Source organism: Mesoplodon mirus, assembly GCF_964341445.2.
Source record: "Mesoplodon mirus genome assembly, chromosome: 4".
In the NCBI taxonomy this organism is placed as follows: domain Eukaryota; kingdom Metazoa; phylum Chordata; class Mammalia; order Artiodactyla; family Ziphiidae; genus Mesoplodon; species Mesoplodon mirus.
The window spans coordinates 96,886,528-96,904,695 of record NC_138979.1 but is presented as its reverse complement, the minus strand read 5'-3'; the positions used below and the strand labels follow the sequence as shown (position 1 = coordinate 96,904,695).

At 38.4% G+C, this 18,168-nt stretch overlaps 1 protein-coding gene across 1 annotated transcript in view; it reads right to left on the bottom strand.

Annotated features, from left to right (window-relative positions):
• SECISBP2L (SECIS binding protein 2 like) overlaps nt 1-8,115 on the bottom strand; it is a 63,546-nt gene extending 55,431 nt beyond the window's left edge. Inside the window, exons 1-2 of the mRNA XM_082619848.1 lie at nt 7,912-8,115; nt 423-601 (exon numbers count right to left, since the gene is read on the bottom strand). Coding sequence (XP_082475974.1) covers nt 423-601; nt 7,912-7,935 — 203 coding nt within the window. The 5' untranslated portion in view covers nt 7,936-8,115. The remainder of the gene's footprint in view (nt 1-422; nt 602-7,911) is intronic.
• Between the last annotated feature and the right edge of the window lie 10,053 nt (nt 8,116-18,168).

Genomic DNA, 18,168 nt, shown 5'->3' with positions numbered 1-18,168 from the left:
ACTAGACACAAAAGCTTCAAAGTTAAGGGCTACCCCTTGATATATCCTTCTTATGCCAGACTGTCTTGGCAATTATGATTAGATGCCTATCCTCAAAAAAGGATTTTTGTTCACCTCTTTCTGAATAATTCATTCCTCCCTTTGAGTCAATTTACTTCAAACAAATTTCAATGACTTATTATAGGAGACACATACAAAGAACTCCATTTTCTCTTAGAAAGAATGAGAAAATAACAATAATCCATGTTAACAATTTTTAAATTTCTACATCATTTGGTTTTATTTACTCCTCTTAGAAAACAGAGAAATGGTTAATGTTTAAAAGTTACAAAAGAAAAAATTAAAAAGTATCCTTTGCCAACTTCTATATTTCCCTACCCCTTTCTTCCCCCACCAAAAGAAAATAATAGTAAACAAATTACCTATTGGACTGGTTTTCCTGAACAAATGGATAACAAGTAATCAGGTAGCTGGGAATTGGAGTTGGTTCTACACCAGAAACACTGCCGTTATCATTTGGGAGTGCCATAGGGATCATAAATGTATCAGGATTCTTCTTCTGGGGAATAAATGGTTCTACCTCAGCTGACAGCTTGACATTCTTCAAAGAGAAAGTGAAACACATTACTAACAAACGAACAAAAATTTAAATATACAAGTTCACAATTTAACAATAAAAGAGACAGTCTTTACAAACAGTAATTAGGTCTCTAATGTCACAAGACATTCAAAGGAATAGCAAGGTCAAATTAAAATAATTAAACATGATTACGTTATTTAGACAAAGCCATCAAATAGGAGAAAAGTTATCAAAGGTTACTAGATTTAAATGAAGTCATTTCTTACATAACCAAAGCTGTTAAAACAATCAAGAATACAAGGAAGTTGTACCTCACAGTCCAAAAATAAAGCTGGTAGTAAAAAAAAAAACTAGCTCTTCAGACAAAACAATGTGTTTTTAACTAATTTTGTTAGGGGAAAAAAAATCACTGAACAGAGTTCTGAAGGATAATTACTTTATATTTGTTTGAATAGTCTAAAAAATAGTCTATTTCTGTCCATCTCAGGAAATTAGATTAGTATGGTTAAATTAAAAGGAAGGAAAATGTCTACAATAAATGGAAAAAAAAATAAGGGAGAAAAACTTTTGCTTCACAGTTAAACTGGGAAAAAAATGAGTACTTCAGCTTCCCAGTAGACAAGCTGAGTAAACTAAAGTAATCCAGTCTATGTACTCCATTTCAGTTTATTTTGTATCTTTCCTTATAAATCTATAGAGATTTAACAGACATAATAAACTACCATACTAAGGATGCACAAGTTGGTGACAAAACTATAAAGAAAAGTAAATAAGAGCCATGGAAATTAGGATAGGAATTACTCTTAGGAAAGAGGGAGCTGTGATTAGGAAGAGGCACCTGTACAGTTTCTGGGGTACCCGGCAAAGTTCTATATCCTAACTTGGGTGATACAAGGTATTCATCCAATAATTCATTTAGCTGTACACTGGTTTCATGCAGTTTTCTTTCTATATTTGTTATATTTAACAAATTTTTAAAATTTAATTATACAAAGAAATAATCTATAGGCACATTCTGTAAAAGCAGAATGTTTAAAACCACAAACATGACAATCTAAAAAGATATTAAACACTTCTTAGCAAAACCAGTAAGTGGAATGCAGTCCAATTTTTCAACAACTCAAATCAACTACCTGAAAGCAATAGCCCTAACCAGAACTTTTTCCCCACTAGGATGGCATTCAGTAGAAACTCCCATCAAGGCATATTTCTCAGAATAAATTTCATGCATGTTTCTCACAAAAGTAATCAGTAGCAAATCCAAGAAAATCTAAAGAAAAGACTTGATATGCTAAATATAGAGCCTTTTTCAGAAAAACTGTTGTCCAAAGAGTCCACTGTAAATATTCAGCAACATGTGTCTGGGGGAAGAAATCTGAACTATAGAGCAGTATCAATTCAATATCCTTCCTCCCCACCTGATTTAACTTTGAAGTCTACTTCTGTACTACTAACCAAATCTGAAGTTGATAACGTCATTGAACTCACAAATATCTGTGAACTGGAGCTGGTTTCTTGAATTTCAACACAAGAGGCAAAAACAAATGTTAACAGTGTAGTAAGTCAGTGATTGTCACTGTGATAGTCAACATGATTCAAAACTTATTTACATAAGGTATAAAATATCAACCTTTGAACATATGAGAACCTGAACAGTTTTATAAATCTGGACTAGAAGACACTAGGATTTTTTTTTAATGCAAGGTATGTGGTTATATTAAATTCTCAGCCCAATATGAAAAAAAGGAATAATACTAATATAAAGAAATAATTTAAAAATAACTTTTCCTGATCCCCCCAAGTAATACCAACTCATAAATTACCTTGGTAACAACAAATTCAAATTCTTGCTCAAGTCAAAAGGTGCAGGGAATTCCCTGGCAGTCCAATGGTTAGGACTCCACTTCCACTGCAGGGGGCACAGGTTCCATCCCTGGTCAGGGAACAAAGATCCCACAAGCCAGGTGGCGTGGTGGGGAGGGGAGACAGTGCCACAAATTTTTTATGCCTAGTCTCATTTGTACTCTATACGTTTTATGACTTTAGGCAACCCACTATTCAAAAAGTGTCATGCATAATTTATAACTAATATCTGCACATATACACAGTATAGGTCCTTAAAAATTAAAGTCTGTATTGGTTTCTATTCTAAGTGCAATTCTAGATATTGGCATTCAACAATAAAACTCACAATGAAACGATCCTTTGTTTTTAGCAAAAAAGAGAAGCTGCTGTAGTCAACAGCTGCACAAACAGAAGATGTCACTAGTAGGAACAGACTGGCAAACTTTCTCCTATAGTTACAACTCCGTATGGTTTTCTAAGTTGTTTATTGTGATTTTGGGGCCTTCAGTGTCATACATCAAAATGCAGCCTCAGTTGTTCTCAGGCCTGAAAAGTAAAGATCCCAAACTATTTTTTAAATTCCATATAATAAAGCCCATAGAGACAATATGTTAAGCAAGCAACAAATTCTGGCAATATTTCAATTATATTAGCATAGAGATCAAAGGAAAAAATGTCTTAACATAGTGGACAACAAAATGTTATGAAAAAATTAGACTAGTTACTTCATACAATGATACGTCTCAGTATGAATTTCTGTTTAGTCTCTCTACTTTTGCCATGATCTGTTTTTCAGAAATCAAAAATTTTATAGAATATTTTTGTTTCCTTAAATAAAATATAAATATGAAAGAAGTCTAAACACAGAACAAAATCTATTCCTGTACCACTCTTTGTTAAAAAAAAAAACTACACAATAAAATTATTTTTATCTTTCAGAAATTATTTCAGAATTTTCCAAATTAATGAAAAATCATAATCCCAGAAACCTGTATTTGAAAAAAAAACAAAACTTAAGCTGTTTCACATTCATTTAAAATTCTGCATATAGTAAAACAAACATCAATAAATCTTCTTTGATGTGAATAATCTAGAAAACCCAAGAATTTATCAGAACAAAAAACTATAAAAACCGTATTTAAAAGTTTATTAAACAAACGCATTCAGATCACTGAGAGCCTATATATAATTCAACAAACATGCAATGAGTTCATGTTCTGAAGAGAGCACCACACGAGGCTGGTTTAGGGAAAATGGGCAAACATTACTACGAAGCACACGTCAACAGAAAATGCATACTAAACTCCTCTGAGACAGAACATTCAGAAGAGTGCAAATAATTTTCCCAAATTAAGCAACAGAAAAAAGACACTCACTTGAAATCAAAACTGAAGTAGAACAGAGTAAGGCATGCTCCCACAGTGAATTGTCAGTATGTACTACACACCTAGAGAAAAAATATGACCATGGAAACCCTCCACATTCTTCCTATGTTAAGGTAAATATGATATATCAAACATTAAGATGTTTTACATATCATGGCCAAAGATAAAATGTCTTCTGAAGGAAAAAATGCTTCAGAGATACCTGCTGGCTTTATTGTTTTCTGGTTGGAATGTTTTATACTGAAAGTAAACCACTTGCCAAAACAAATCACAGTAGTTATACATATGAGTTCTGCCAAGACTTTAGAAAATATTGAAAAAAAAATAGCGTTTACCTTAGACTCTGACCATTTGCTTTCCTATCCATACATTTTCCCCCTTTTCTTAAAATAGACCACATTTAATCCTGTTAAAGTCTGGTGGTACTTTTCTAACATCCAACTTTCTAAATTTAATACTAGTTTTTGGAAGATCTAATTAATTAATTCCTGCTTTTACATTTTTTTCTCTCTTTCTTTGAGGGGTTTTCCCCCAAACTTCTTGCCTTGGATGCTTAATTTTTAATTTCCTTTTAAAATGTTGAATCATGAAAACATTTATGACTATGCATTTGCCTCAGAGTAAGCTTCAGCCACATCCCATACATTGTCATATGTAATATTTTATTACTTTTTCAAAAAACTAAAATTCTACTTTATATTTCCTCTTTGATTTAAAAGCTTAGGGGAAAATGCCTTTTAAAATTTCCAAATGGTATTTTCACTAAATGAGCATTATTTACCTTCTTTTTTATTACAAAAGTTTTATTTTTAAAATCTGTTAAGACAATCATTTACTTAAATCTATAAAAGCTAACTGTAAGTACTGCTGAATAATAAACATTTTAAAGTAACTTATCTAGAATATATTTAGTTTGCAGTGCTGGTATTATTTGAAGTTTATAAATTATTTAAAGAAAAAAATTATAAACCAAATAATTTTATATATTTATTGGTGAACAGCACTTTGCATGAAGCCATATGCATTTATTACACATTTGCTTTTCTAAGAATTAAAGACATCAGTGATCAATAATTTTGTAAATTATTTTAAAAGAACTTATCTAACATTAATGTACTAAATATCAAGCCAATGTTCAAATTATTTGATAATACAAAAGAGATAGTAAACCTCAAGTGTTCTGTCACTTCTAAGGTTATTGTTTATTTTTTTAAAAATCTCAAAACACTGTCCTAAATTTACTAAAAATAGAAACACTAAGACTTTATAAACAAAATGAACTCCATGATTTATGCTTCACATCCCTTTATACCAGCTTGTTTTCCCTTAAGAACAACAACAAAAAGGCACAATACCAAATAGTTCTTAGAACTAACTGTGGCAATTAAAATTAAGCTACTTGTTTTGATTTAATATAGTCTTGCTAAAAGAGAATACTCCTGAGACTCTCTTCTGGTTATAACATTCTTTCAAATAGTCATTACTACAATTAAGACTATCAGCTAGCATGTATTCCCAGTAACTTACTTTTTATAATTTCGATCAACGCACACACAATTTATCCTTTTATACAAAGATTTTATATTTTTTTTAAAAAAGAGGTAATTCAACAACAGCAACATGAATGCCTTCAGGCAAAACATGCTGAGTTTTTTTTTAAGTTACACTTGTGCAATACTCCAAGGATTTCGCTTAGATTAAGACAAAATGCAGAAAGTGTGTATTAGTACTGTTTTGTAAAAATCAAACTTCTATGAATTGCTAACCACTACAATATTATAAGTTTTAATGCTGTAGACATTCCCAGAAATTCTGAACATAAACCAACACTGGTTTAAAATGAAAAAAAAATAAATGTTTTGTGAGAAAAAATGGGAATTCAGCACATATGGCATCTGTTTTTAATGACTTTTACCTATTAAATTCATTTCGTTATTAAAAATATAAAAGTACATTCCAAATAACTTGGAAAAGCCATTGCATTACTCAATGGTATAGTGAAAACAATCAAGAACTCCACAAAGTGGACAAATCTCAGTTCTATCCCCTAATCTATCATGAAATGAATGGTTCTGTGCCTTTTTTCAATGATGAATATGAGCATATGATGAAAATAATGGAGTCTTGCCCCAGAAAAGTGCTAATTAAAACGAAGGAGACTCCTTCCAGTTCATCCATGGACCCCTGAATTAACTGCCTACAGCACGAACTAGGCATCACTTCCTGGGGTCTCAGCTTCCTGTGAGCATGTGTGGAGGAAAAGGGGGATTGATTCAAATTATTCTCTCATTTAAGGTTAGGCTAAGGGAAGAGGCAAGAGGTATTGGAGGGGGAAAAAAAAAGAAAAATTCTTCAACGGAAAACCTACATTTATGATTTTTTTCTGAACCTTAAATTTCTACAAGATTTTAATAGGTTGTGGACTTTAGAAAGATACAGGATGAAAGATGAAGAGGCTCTCTAAATAATTTGCTCATAGCACTTGCTGTTAAGATAATCACACACAAATAACTATGCTAAGGGTTACCATCTAAATAGTTCATTACATTTCCTCTGGGATGAAGGGAACCATCAGTATACATATGGCAGCATTACTAGTTACAGTTCTGTCATCACAGAGAACGACCAAAATGTTTAACCCTTTCATTAGTGACATACATACAAAAAAATCATTCAAGAAAATTTCCTATTCACTTGTCAGGCTTTGAAGTCTCAGACATTTTTGATAGATACCTTGAAAAATTGTTTTTCATTAAATTGGATATAGAGTGTATATAAAATACCCTGGGTCACAGAAAAGCCTGTGTGTATTTGCCAAGGGGCCCCAATCAATTTTGCTTCGGTAAATACACATATTGTTTCATAAAACTCGTTTGTGTTTTCAGAGGCATATTCACATAAAGCTTTTTTTAAATAAAGATTTTGTTAAAAAATATATATCTATCTACACACACACACACACACACACACACACACACACACACACTGCCCCCCCCCCCCAGGAGGCTGCTCTTTGCCTGCTAAAAGAGCCCGATTTAAAATCAGAACTGGCTCTCACTAGCTACGTATACACAGATACAGGAATTTGGGAAATCCTGTCTCATTATTCAGGTGTTAATTATCCATTTGTAAAGCAATTAGGCAAATCCCTACTCTCTCTTTTTCCTTCATCTATTTGCCTAGTTCATCACTGGGCAAGGCCTTCAACTGAAGAGGGGAATGGAGAGTGAGTAAACTTAGATTTCATCAAATTAAATCGTTTCATAGAGGTCTCAGGATGGAAAATACCGAAACTTCTGTGGGGGAAGAAAACTATTATTTTAGATTATTTTTTTAAACACTATCACCATCCCAGCCTCCCAGCACCTACTGGCTTGGATAATCAATAATTTGATGCAGCTGAAAACACTAATAGGATTGCTTTGTGAATATGAAAACGGGCTCGGAAATGAATTCGCGCTTCGGTCCTACACCTTTAAAATATAATATCGACTTTTAAAAAACACTTATTTTTGCGAAATAGTTGGCTAGAAGGGCAAAGGGAAACCGTAGTATTTCATATCTAAAAGGGAAGACTTCCCTAAAACCACTGCAAAAACAATGCTTCGCTCAAGGAAACGTAGATCTTAAAAAGCCCATAACCCGCTCCCCGCCTTCGTCTGTAGTTATCACACATTCTCTGACAGTTTTTCTAAGTGAGAAGCCTTCAAAAGCCTTTCCACCTTGAAAACACATTCCATAACTGAAGGGAAGGGAAGGGGGGGGGGGACGTGGTATTCTCTGGAAGTTATAAACCCTCTCTCGGGAGAGCACGGACAACTTGGGAGTCTTCTGGCCCCTTTCACCAAGCTAGGGAGGAAGGGCAAAAGCGAGTCCCCAGCCCGGGGGGAACGGGGCTGGAAAAACCCCCAAGCTCGAGACAGCAGCTGGAACAATGCAGGAGAGTGGGGCGCCGCCAGGCTCCCGGGGAAAGGAGGTCTGCGCCAGCAAAAACCCGAAGACTCCGGCCGTCCGGGCCCACGCTCGGAGGCCAGGGCCCACCCGGGAGGAAGCAGCGACCCCCAGCTCCCGGCCCGGCCAACCCGGCCCAAGCCCGCGTACCTGGTCTGCGGGGGCTCGGTCCATGGCGCCTGCAGCCGCAACGGTCCCGCGTTAGTCGGTGTCGAGAGCGCCTCGGGCCGCTTTCTCCATGGCCCCCCGCTCGGGTCGAAACCGGGCTCCAGACCTCCGCCCCTATCCAGCTGGCGCCGACACAGAGTCCGGCTACGCCACGGGCCGAGGAGGTGGCTCCAGCTCCGGGAGGTGGAGGCGGCGGCAGCCTCGGGGAGGGATCATCTGGGACGGAAGCCGAGGAGGGCCCAAATATGAGAAAGCCGTAGGCGGAAATGGCGGTGCGCAAAAGGGAAAGAAGGGGGAGGAGACCGAGGTGGGCAGTGGGAGGAGTGACCGCAGGCGGCCTGAGCTGGCAGTAATCGAGCCCGAGCTGGCTGATCTGGATGCTGAGGCCAGGTGGAGATTCTCAGGAGCAAGTGCCCTCAACCACTCTGCACTTTACGCGGGACTTAACTGCCCCTCTGGACTGCTAAACTGGAGGAGCGTGGGACCACTTGGGACTCAGGACACCCGGTTTTTAGTCTTCAGGGACCTCAGAGACCACTTACTTATCTCAAACTACCTCTTAGTGATACTGGAAGAGCTTTTAGCTACCTGTACATATGATCCTTTCTTATGTTATCCGGCTAAAGGGAGTCTTCACTGTAAAGGAAAACACCCCAGAACGGCCATCACTGAGAAATGGAGACAGGAGGCTCCACAAATACTGATTTGGTAATTCACTGTCAAGGTCCAGGTCCACCTGAAGGCTCACCTTCAGGCTGATCTGCCCTATCTCAGAACCTCTCATTTTACCCAGAGTCTGTATCCCACGACCCAACAGGTAACATACCCAACTCTGGTATGTTGCTTTTTCCAGTGTGCCTATTGACTGTTCCTTGAGGAAAGAGACTGCCATGAAATTGGACACTTGGTAAGCATAGCGGATTGCCTCTGGGCATCTCCTCGAACACACCCTCCAACACAAACCCTGAAAGTTCTTGCTTGCTGGTCAGTTCCAGGGTGAGGAAGAAAAATAAAAAGCTATATAAGCTAAATCACACAAGTGAAAGGAGAGAGTAGAGGTGGCTCCTGTGTGGGAGAGTGGCGTGGAGATTCACAGCGGGGAAGGAATTTTAAGAAGTTTGCTTTGTTATGCTTCAAGAGACATCAGTAAAAACTTGCATTGCCTTTTCAGTTAGGCTGACTTGGTAGTCTGGTTTTATTTGACTAGGACTACAAGAAGAGGTGGTCTGTGGAGCCCCTAAATGTACTTAAGTTGATACTATATTTTGACCTGGTGAAAGGAACTCTAGTAGGTCAATAAGACTTACATCAAGGCTGGCAGCAGAAACCATTTCTAAGGAGAAACATTTATATTTGTATGTAAAGCTCTCTCATTTATTTAGGTTTATTAACTCTGCTGCCTCCTCAAATTTTACATGGGTGTGTGCATGTGTGTGTGTGTGTGTGTGTATATATAAGATCCCGCATGACACGCAACCAAAAAAATAAACAAATACAAATTATAAACTAACAGATTATCATACTCCTTCACAACTGAAAGATAAAAAGAATTGTGAATTTTCAGGATGTCCCTCTACGGTCTCTAGCCATAAGATACCCCCATCTGAGTAAAAAGATAATAATAATGCAGTAATAATACAGTCATAAAAATACCATAGTACTTTGATTTTCTTCCTTAAAGAATGACCTGAGGAAATTTTTTCTTCTTTTTTTTTTTTTTTTTTTTTTTGGCTGTGCTGCTTGCATGCGGGTTCTTAGTTCCCGGACCAGGGATAGAACCCGTGCCCCCAGCAGTGGAAGTGTGGAGTCCTAACCACTGGACCACCAGGGAATTCCTGTGAGGAAATTGAAATATAGGATCTCTAAGGATCTTTCCACACTGTAGGATTTTTATGACTATGAAATAGTTCTTGCTGAGAATCTTCTATGTACAAGACATTCATTTAAATTTTAAGAAAAGAATTATAAGAAATTATAAGAACAAAAATGTCACAATGCCCTTCTAACTTAACACAATCCTGGGAAAGATTGCAATAGCTATTAGAATAAAAATTTAAACCTATGAAGAAAACGAAGACTTTTTTTTTTTGCGGTACACGGGCCTCTCACTGTTGTGGCCTCTCCCGTTGCGGAGCACAGGCTCCGGACGCGCAGGCTCAGCGGCCATAGCTCACGGGCCCAGCCGCTCCGAGGCATGTGGGATCTTCCTGGACTGGGGCACGAACCCATGTCCCCTGCATCAGCAGGCGGACCCTCAATCACTGCGCCACCAGGGAAGCCCAAAAGAAGACATTTTAAAACATTACATTTACAGATGATGTGATTGAACTTTTAATTAATTCTTTCATTCAGCAACAAATATTTAATGTGCCAGGTGCTATGCTAAGTACTGGAAGTACAGCAGTTAATAAGACACTGAGGGCAGAGACCATGTTTGTCCTGAGGGCAAGACATACATAGAACAAGTAAATACAGGTGAGCTGAGTGTCATGAAACAGGAAGCTCAATAGGTTCTACCATAGTGTGGGATGGAAGGTCAGGGAAGTCATATCTAAGTAAATAGCATCTAAGCAAACACCTGAAGGGTGAGTAGGGGTTATGATAAGTGAGGGGGAAGAAGTAGGAAAGTTGTTCCAAGGAAAGGAAATGGCATGTGTGAGGACTCTGAGGTAATAGAGAGAATCCAGCATTAATACTTAAACAAGCTCTCTCCTTGAAATGAGAGTTCAGGAGGAGAGGCATAATTCAGTAGAGCAAGGCCTCTGAGAAGATTGGGAGGGATAGGACGCAAAAGCCGGGGGAAGAAATTGACCTCAGATGGGAGTAGGGATATGTTGTTTACAATGACAAAAGGAAAGGAAGAAAGGATAGATACAGCTACATTTATAAGTTAAGGGAATTCCTGTCAAATGGCTTCTGTTTTCTCACTGAAATGGCAGGCAGGTTATCTGCTGATAGTGGAGGGAGGCAGAGCTGTGATGATCATGCACTTGTCAAAACTCAGCAAGCATTTTAGACTTGTGCATGTTATTACGTGTAAATTTTGCATGAAAAGAAACTATAAATAAATACTGAGCTCTAGTTTTAACAAATGCATGTACCTATGTAACCCAAATCTCTATCAAGATATAGAAGGTTGCCATTACACTCAATGACTTTTAAAACTTCTCTACTTTCCTAGCCACATCAGACAAGAAAGAGAAATAAAAGGCATCCAAATTGGAAGGAAAGAAGAAAAACTGTGACTATTTACAGATGACAGGATATTATATATAGAAAACCCTAAAGTCTCTACCAAAAGACTATTAGAAGTAATAAATGAATTTAGTAAAGGTGCAGGATACAAGATTAATATACAGAAATCTGTTGCTTTTCTATACACAAATACTGAACTATCAGGAAGAGAAGTTAAGGAAATAATCCCATTTACATTCACATCAGAAAGAATGAAGTACCTGGGAATTAACTTAACCAAGGACGTGAAAGACCTATACTCTGAAAACTATAAATCATTAATGAAGAAATTTGAAAATTATACAAAGAAGTCGAAAGATATCCCATGTTCTTGGATTGGAAGAATTAATATTTTTAAATTGTCCATACTACCCAAAGAAATCTAAAGATTTAATGCAATCCCTATCAAAATACCCATGACTTTTTTCACAGAACTAGAACAAATCATCCTAAAATTTATACAGAACCACAAAAGACCCTGAATTGCCAAAGCAATCTTGGGGATAAAGAACAAAGCTGGAGGACATGGAAGCAACCTAAATGTCCATCGAAGATGAATGGATAAAGAAGATGTGGCACATATATACAATGGAATATTACTCAGCCATAAAAGGGAACAAAAGTGAGTTATTTGTAATGAAGTAGATGGACCTAGAGTCTGTCATACAGAGTGAAGTATGTCAGAAAGAGAAAAACAAATACCGTATGCTAACGCATATATGTGGAATCTAGAAAAAAGGTACTAATGAACCTAGTGGCAGGGCAGGAATAAATGCAGACATAGAGAACAGACTTGAGGACACAGGGGGAAGGGGAAGCTGGGACGAAGTGAGAGAGTAGCATTGACATATATAAACTACCAAATGTAAAATGGATGGCTAGTGGGATGCTGCTGCATAGCACAGGGAGATCAGCCCGATGATTTGTGACCACCTAGATGGGTGGGATAAGGAGGGTGGGAGGGAGGCTCAAGAGGGAGCAGATATGGGGATACATGTATACATATAGCTGATTCACTTTGTTGTACAGCAGAAACTAACACAACACTGTAAAGCAATTATACTCCAATAAAGATGAAAAAAAAATTTTTAATTAAAAAAAAAGAACAAAGCTGGAGGGAATTCCCTGGCAGTCCCATGGTTAGGATTCTGCACTCTCACTGCCAAGGGCCCGAGTTCAATCCCTGGTTGGTGAACTAAAATCTCACAAGCCACACGGCATGGGAAAAATGAAAAAAAAAAAAAAAGAACAAAGCTGGAGATGTCATGCTCCCTGACTTCAGACTATACTACAAAGCTACAGTAAGCAAAACAGCATGGTACTGGCACAAACACACACATATAGATCAATGGAACAGAATAGAGAGCCCAGAAATAAACCCACACAGTTATGGCCAATTAATCTATGACAAAGGAGGCAAGAATATACAATGGAGAAGAGACAATCTGTTCAATAAGTTTTTCTGGAGAAACTGGAAAACTAAATTTTAAAGAATGAGGTTAGAACATTTCCTCATACCATATACAGAAATAAACTCAAAATGGACCTAAATGTAAGAACTGAAACCATAAAACTCCTAGAAGAGGACATAAGCAGAACACTCTGACATAAATCATAGCAATATTTTTTTGATCTGTCTCCTAAAGCAAAAGAAATAAAAGCAAAAATAAACAATTGCAACCTAATTAAACTTACAAGCTTTCGTACAGTAAAGGAAACAATCAACAAAGTGAAAAGACAGCCTACTGAATGGGAGAAAATATTTGCAAATGATATAGTCAATAAGGGGTTAATATCCAACATATATAAATGGCTCATATAACTATATATAAAAAAAACAAACAACCTGATTTTTAAAATGGGCAGAAGAACCTGAATAGACATTTTTTTCAAAGAAGACATACAGATGGGTAGCAGGCACATGAAAAGATGATCAACATCACTAATTATTAGAGAAAGGTAAATCAAAACCACAATGAGATATCACTTCACACTCGTCAGAATGACTATCATCAAAAAGCCTACAAATGACACATGTTGGCGAGGATGTGGAGAAAACGGAACCCTGTAAACTGTTAGTGGGAATATAAATTGGTGCAGCCACTATGAAAACAGTATGGAGTTTCCTCAAAAAACTAAAGATAGAACTACCATATGATCCAACAATGCCACTGCTGGGTATGTATCCAAAAAAACCCAAAACACTAATTCAAAAAGATACATGCACCCCAATGTTCATAGCAGCATTATTTACAATAGCCACGACTTGAAAGCAACCCAAGTACCCATCAACAGATGAATGGATAAAGAAGATGTGGTACATATATACAATGGAATATTACTCAGCCATTAAAAAGAATGAAATTCTGCCGTTTGCAACAACACGGATGGACCTAAAGAGTATTATGCCTAGTGAAGTAAGTTAGACAGAGGAAGATGACAAATACTCTTATGTTATCACTTATATGTGGAATCTAAAAAATAAAGCAAATGAATGTGTATAACAAAACAGAAACAGACTCATGGGTATGAGAACAAAGTAGTGTTTACCAGTGGGGAGAGGGAAGGGGGGAGGGGCAAGATAGGGGTATAAGATTAAGAGACACAAACTATTACATATAAAATAAATAGGGCCTTCCATGGTGGCACAGTGGTTAAGAATCCACCTGCCAATGCAGGGGACATGGGTTCAAGCCCTGGTCTGGGAAGTTCCCACATGCTGCCGAGCAACTAAGCCCGTGTGCCGCAACTACTGAGCCTGCGCTCTAGAGCCCACGAGCCACAACTACTGAAGCCCACGTGCCTAGAGCTCGTACTCCAGAACAAGAGAAGACACCGCAATGAGAAGCCCGTGGACCCCAAAGAAGAGTAGCCCCCACTCACTACAACTAGAGAAAGCCTGCTCGCAGCAATGAAGACCCAAGGCAGCCAAAAATAAATAAATACGTACATACATACACAAATAAAAATAAATAAGTAAGCAACAGGATATATTGTACAGCACAGGGAAATGTAGCCATAATTTCATAATAGCTTTAAATGGAATATAATCTATAAAATATTGAATTACTATGTTGTATACCTGAAACTAATACAATATTATAAATCAACTGTACTTCAATTTTTTAAAAGAAATTAAATAAACAAATAAATCTTCTCTACTTATATCAAATGGTTGTCTTATTCACTGTTGTGTCCTCACTACCTAAATCAATGCCTGGCACATAGCAGGTGCTCAATAAATATCTGTTGAATAAGTGAACATGTGATATGATATTAATTAAATCAGTATTCTTTCATCCAGGGTTGGGTTTTTTTAGGTTTGTGCGTTTTGTTACATGAGCAGGATTCAGTAATGTGTGAGCCCAAAATTCTTTTATTTTTTACTTCACTGTCTTTTCAAATCCTCTGAGGGCTGCTTCTTTTTCTGCCCTGGATGAAATCTCATGAAGGTCAAACAAACTTCATTCCCGGTTAAAGCTTTTCCTTTCCCCAAGCTCAGTCCTGCTTCAGGCTGGAAACCTGCAGTGGGGGTAGTGGCACAGACTACTTTTATTTTGTTTTCTATGTTTACATCTCCACCTCCTCCTCCTTAACCACTCGCTGGTCTAGCTTTTAGATTCCTCCAGGTTTGGGTTGTGAAGGGGAAGGTGACAGAGCTTCTCAGATGTCTCGGATGTATGCCATGCATGGTCAGTTCTGTACAGTCACTAATGATCCTAGCTTTTAGCCCTTGGGTTTCTGAGGTTTCAACCCTCAACTGGATCCCCTGGGTGCTCAGCCAAGCAGCCTTCTTGCTGGACTCCCTTTTAAAATGGCTTCTATCACCAACCCTGGGAACATTTTGCTACACTTGATTTATCACATATCCATCCATCCATCCATCCACCCCTCTAGCATCCCATTAATCCATCTTATTTTTGGTGCATAACAAAGTAAGTTGTTGACATAAGTACGCTTTCTCCTGGGAAAGACTCACACGTATCCACAGTTGGTGAACCTGCAGCTGGTTTGCAGCATTCTCTCTCTGTCTCTAATCGCCTTTGGTTTTCTCAGGAAAGTATCAGATCCCAGTTCCCTGTATTCCCCCAGACTCCAGACAACATATATCAAGTTCTCCAAGTGTTTCCCTGAAAGCTCCTCTCACATAGCTTGAGGTAGGGGGAAGCATCTCTTTTTTGCCCTGTGGGAGGTGTGGGTAGGTTTCAAGTATCTTCAAAGCAGTATTCTGCATGAGTCATCAGTCCCCTCGCTCACCCCCCGTCTATGTGCTGGAGATGAGTGACGAATAATACTGAGCCACCATTTCTTGGCATATCTTACATGGTGGACCAACATCTGACTTTAGATGTACAGGTATTTGGCATCTATCTACTGTCCTTTGGGGACTCAGTCAAAACAAACAGCATGAATGTCATTTTACATGTTCATTTATTTAACAAATATTTTTTGAGCACCTGTTCTGTGCCAGGCGCTAGTCTAGGTAGTAAAGATACAACAGTGAACAAGGCAAAGTTCCTGCTCTCATGGAATTTACCATTTAGTCTGGGCGACAGACAATAAGCATATTTTTTTTAAAAAAGAAAAGAAGATAATTTCATGTAGAGATGAATGTTATTATAACACAGTATTAGTTTAAGGTATACAGGGACTTCCCTGGTGGTGCAGTGGTTAAGAATCTGCCTGCCAATGCAGGGGACATGGGTTCAATCCCTTGTCCGGGAAGACCCCACATGGCACAGAGCAACTAAGCCCGTGCACCACAACTACTGAGCCTGTGCTCTAGAGCCCGAAAGCCACAACTACTGAGCCCCAGTGCTGCAACTACTGAAACCTGCATGCTCTAGGGCCTGCGTGCCACAAGAGGAGAAGCCACCGCAATGAGAAGGCCACGCACTGCAATGAAGACTCAATGCAGCCGAAAAAAAAAAAGTGTACAACATAATGATTGATATATGTATTGATATATCGTACAAAATGATTACCACGATAAGTTTAGTTAACATCCTTCACCACAGAGCTATAATCTTTTTTCTTGTGATGAGAACTTTTAAAATCTATTTTCTTAGCAACTTTTAAATATACAGCACAGCATTATTAACTATATAGTCACATGCTGTATATTACATCCCAAGGACTTATCATATAACTGGAAGTTTTTGTTTGTTTGTTTGTTTGTTTGTTTTGCGGTACGCGGGCCTCTCACTGCTGTGGCCTCTCCCGTTGCGGAGCACAGGCTCTGGACGCACAGGCTCAGAGGCCATGGCTCATGGGCCCAGCTGCTCCGCGGCATGTGGGATCTTCCCGGACCGGGGCACGAACCCGCGTCCCCCGCATCAGCAGGCGGACTCTCAACCACTGCGCCACCAGGGAAGCCCATAACTGGAAGTTTGTACCTTTTCACCACCTTAAACCATTTTGCCTACCCTCCTCTTCCCTTCTCTGGCAACCACCAATCTGTTCTCTGTATCTATGAGGTTGGCATTTTTTCAGATTCCATTTATAAGTGAGATCATACTGTACTTGTCTTTATCTGACTGACTTATTTCACTTAGCATAATGCCCTCAAGGTCCACCCATGTTGTCACAAATGGCAGAATTACCTTTTTTTAATGAATAATATTCCTATATATATATATCACATCTTTATTCATTCATCTGTCAATTAACACTTAGGTTGTTTCCACATCCTGTCTATTGTAAATAATGCTGCAACAAACGGGGGTATAGCTATCTTTTCTGTGATAGTGATTTTGTTTCCTTCGAATAAATACCCAGAAGTGGGATTGCTGGATTGTGTGGTAGTTCTATTTTTAATTTTTTGAGGAACCCTTATACTGTTTTCCATAGTGGCTGCACCAATGGGAATTTGACATTTTGGCCAAATAACAAGGCTAGAATATAGCTGAAGTTGAGTGTATATCTCACTTTTTTGCAGGAGAGTAACATGACCTAATGGCAAGAGGGTAGTTAAAGTGACAGACCATGGAATCATACCTGCATAAAGATAGTATTAACCAAAAATTACTAGAGGCAATACCTGCATGTTTTTAGCATATAAGATAAATCCACCAAAATTCCTAAATATTAGTGGCAAACTGATAGGAAAAAAAGGTCCCACTGACAATATCAGTGTGTGATGGAAAGATCGCTGCTAGACTAAGAGTCAACAACTTGGGTTTAAATCTTAGCTATACCCCTTCCAGGCCATGTGTCCTTGAAAGTCACGTAAGCCTATCCGAGCCTCAGTTTCCTCGTGTACACATTGCACAGAGTTGTTGAGAGACTCAAGTTAAGAGAATGAACGAGAGAACATACTGCAAACTCTAGAGGAGTGGTTCTCAATCTGGGACTCTTTTAAAACTAAGATGCTCAGGCCCTTCCTTAAACCAGTGAAGTTAGACTCTCGAGCAAATAATCTTCCAGTCACCCAGAGTGGCTATAAGATCTTAAGTCAGATCATGACACTCGACTCTTTAAACCCTCCAATGGACCTTCCCATCTCAAAGTCCTTAAAGTGGTGACTGAGGCCCCATGATGAGGCCCCACCTCTGACCTCACTTCCTCCTCTTCACCCTCACTCACCCAGCCCCAGGCACAGGGACCCTTGCAGTTCCCCTAACATTCCAAACGTGTTCCCACCTGGGAGCCTTTGTTTTTGCTGCTCTGCCACTCTTGTCCCAGTTATCCCACAGGGATCAAGCTCTCACTTCAGGCCTTCGCTGGAAGGCTAAAACCCTCGACTGAGGCCTTCCCTGATCACCCTCTTTACAATATCAGGCATGCACACAATCCCTTTCCCCTTCTAGCTTTTTCCATAGTACTTATCACTACCTAAAATGCTGCATATTTTATTTGTTTTGTTTGTGTATTGATTATCATTTTCTACTAGAATATAAGCTCCATGAGATCAGGGATTTTGTTTGTTTGGTTTGTCCACTGCTGGGTAGTCCCCGTGCTTAAAAATGTAGAAGCCCTCAGTATATATTTACTGTTGCTATTCCA